Here is a 2,355-nt window from a genome sequence, read left to right as displayed (position 1 = left end):
GCGAATGCTCATTTGGTTTTCCCTTCTTTAGGGAATTTATTCTTACGAAAATTACTTAGCTGACATTTAACTGAATTTGGGATTTTCGTAACAATATATTGCTTCTTAATTTTACTCTCACGTTCATCTTCTTCCTTCCCTCCTTTTCTTCCTTTAAGTTTTTTTCAAAAAATTTGGTTACTTTATTAACCCTCTTTTCTTCCCTTTCTTTTTCCTTTTTTAAATATTAAATTCTCGTTTTTTTTTTTCCTCTTATTTATTTATTTATTTTTCCACTAACACCGGTAAAACACAAAAATTATCCAGCTGCCGTTTGCAGATATGACATATGCTATCAAGTGTGAATGAAATGCCAATGGAACAATAATTTTAAAAGAAGTAATATCTCTCTGAGGTGCGAAACTAACCTTAGAAACACTACATTTCTTCGCATCTTTTTCCGTGGGCGTCGGAGGTGTGAATGTAAAAGTAAAATGTAAAAAAAAAAACATTATATTTCTTGTCGCTTTTAAAGAATTTCTCGACATGCTTTTATTTTCATATTAATATTAATAGTTTTAAAAATCCTTTAGTTTTTTAGTTATCGCGATTTTGATTCGCTGCAATACATTTATTTAACTGCTCCCTGAACTGTTCTGCTAATTTGACATTTTTGAAACGTACAGCCAACTTTTCCAATACTCCTTCGGGGCACTCAGCATAATTCATGGCTCCCCATAGAAAACTCTTAGGATTTTTGTTCATTTCACTGAAACTAAAGTCAGCATTAACAACATGATTCAGGATCAGCTTATAGATTTGTTCGCGACGCATTAGCATACGATATGTTTGTTTGACAGGATGAAACAAAATTTTTAATTCTCCAACGCCTAAATAATTAAAAACAGATTAAAAGCGTTTTTCCAAGCAATCTTTGCTCTTACCTCTTTCTTTCCACTCCTTGTTGGTATCATCCCAGCGGAACAATGTAGCTCGCTCGCCGAAGAGCTTAGTTTCTTCTTCTTCGCCTGTTGTAATTACAATTTCTTCGGGTAATGCAATAATGGGTTCGTAGTGAGGATCATAATTCTCCTCAGTAGAATTGTTTTCCGCAGTACCGCAATTGCCGCTTTGGTTATTTTTCGCATCATTTAGGCTATCATTTTTGGTTATATCCTTATCGTTCGATTTTTGTTCATTTAGCGGTTTGGCAAAGCTTGCGAAAGCATTTTGGCCCGTAAGACCTATAAAATTACAAGGGGCAGGTTTTTCGTTGCCTTTTGCTAATGCTGGCACCGCTTTGTCATCTTTGGGAGCTTGAGCTGCCAAACTAGCAAAGTCAATCGCAGCTGTAGCAGTTTTAGACAAATCGATAAACGATTCAGTGCCTGCAGAGCCCGTGTTTGTGCCAACACCTTCGAACAAAGAAGTAGCGACATGAGCGGCAGTCGTAGTGGGAATTTCCGTACTTCCAAATACACATCTACCTGCGGTTATGGGTTTATTGGGCGCAAAACCTGTGAAGCTGGTGTACGATGAGCCGAAAATGGAAGTATTTATACTACCGCCCTTAGAGTTATTATTTGACGAACCGAAAATCGATTTAGTTGTATCGCCGAATATGGAAGGGCTATTGCCAAATATTGGAGGTTTTTGGCCAAAAATAGAACCACCAGGTAAACTATTGCCTGTGCCTCCGAAAATGGATATAGATTGTGTTTTGTCAGCATCTGTGGACGTTGAATTTGCGACACCAGAGAAAATTGATTCTTCGCCCGCATTTGTCATTTCCGTGAAACCACCAAATATATTACCGGGTTTTATAATAGAACAAGTTTTTGGATTTTCCTGCGAAAGATCGGTTGTAGACGCGGGTGTTGTTTCGTCAGCGGATTCTTTTACGTTGTTTGCACTGGCGTTAAAAGTGTTCACGAGCTTTTTCTTAAAGTTTATCGACGCACCTGCTGTTGTCGTTATTAATGTTGTTGCCGTCGTTGAAATAATAGGTGAGAGAGTGCTTTGCTTTAATAAAACTAAAGGCGGCAATTCCATCGGTAGCAAAAGGCTTTTAATGTCCTCTTCATTAATGAAAATTTTATTATTTCCATCGTCAGTAAAGGTGAACTTTTCTGGATCACATCCTCGGCAACCAATACAGTCCGGTTTTGCTGATTCAAAGAGATTTAACGGTAACTTTAAATCGCTCGCCAGCTTCTCATTTTCTTCGGTGATATTTAAGGCACTCGAAGGCAGTCCCGAACTAGCGGACGTATTTATGGAAGTATTGCTACCAACTGTCTCTATTATTGGTGTCGCAGTTCCGTCTAAAGCTTTTATAACAGCCTCCATAAATTTATCAGCAATTTCCTTATTCTT

The 2,355-nt window shown here is 37.7% G+C and overlaps 1 protein-coding gene across 1 annotated transcript; it reads right to left on the bottom strand.

Moving 5' to 3' along the window:
• Positions 1 to 544: 544 nt before the first annotated feature.
• LOC119643684 (E3 SUMO-protein ligase RanBP2-like) lies at positions 545 to 2,349 on the bottom strand (the record flags this gene model as incomplete). Its single annotated transcript, XM_038043081.1, has 2 exons — positions 545 to 869; positions 924 to 2,349. Coding segments are annotated over 2 exons (1,719 nt in total), but the record flags the coding sequence as incomplete, so codon positions are not given.
• Between the last annotated feature and the right edge of the window lie 6 nt (positions 2,350 to 2,355).

The sequence above is a fragment of the Glossina fuscipes genome, unplaced genomic scaffold (genome assembly GCF_014805625.2).
Source record: "Glossina fuscipes isolate IAEA_lab_2018 unplaced genomic scaffold, Yale_Gfus_2 61528, whole genome shotgun sequence".
NCBI classification, from domain to species: Eukaryota; Metazoa; Arthropoda; class Insecta; order Diptera; family Glossinidae; genus Glossina; species Glossina fuscipes.
The sequence above is the reverse complement of the archived record's forward strand: the minus strand, read 5'-3'. Positions and strand labels throughout refer to the sequence as shown.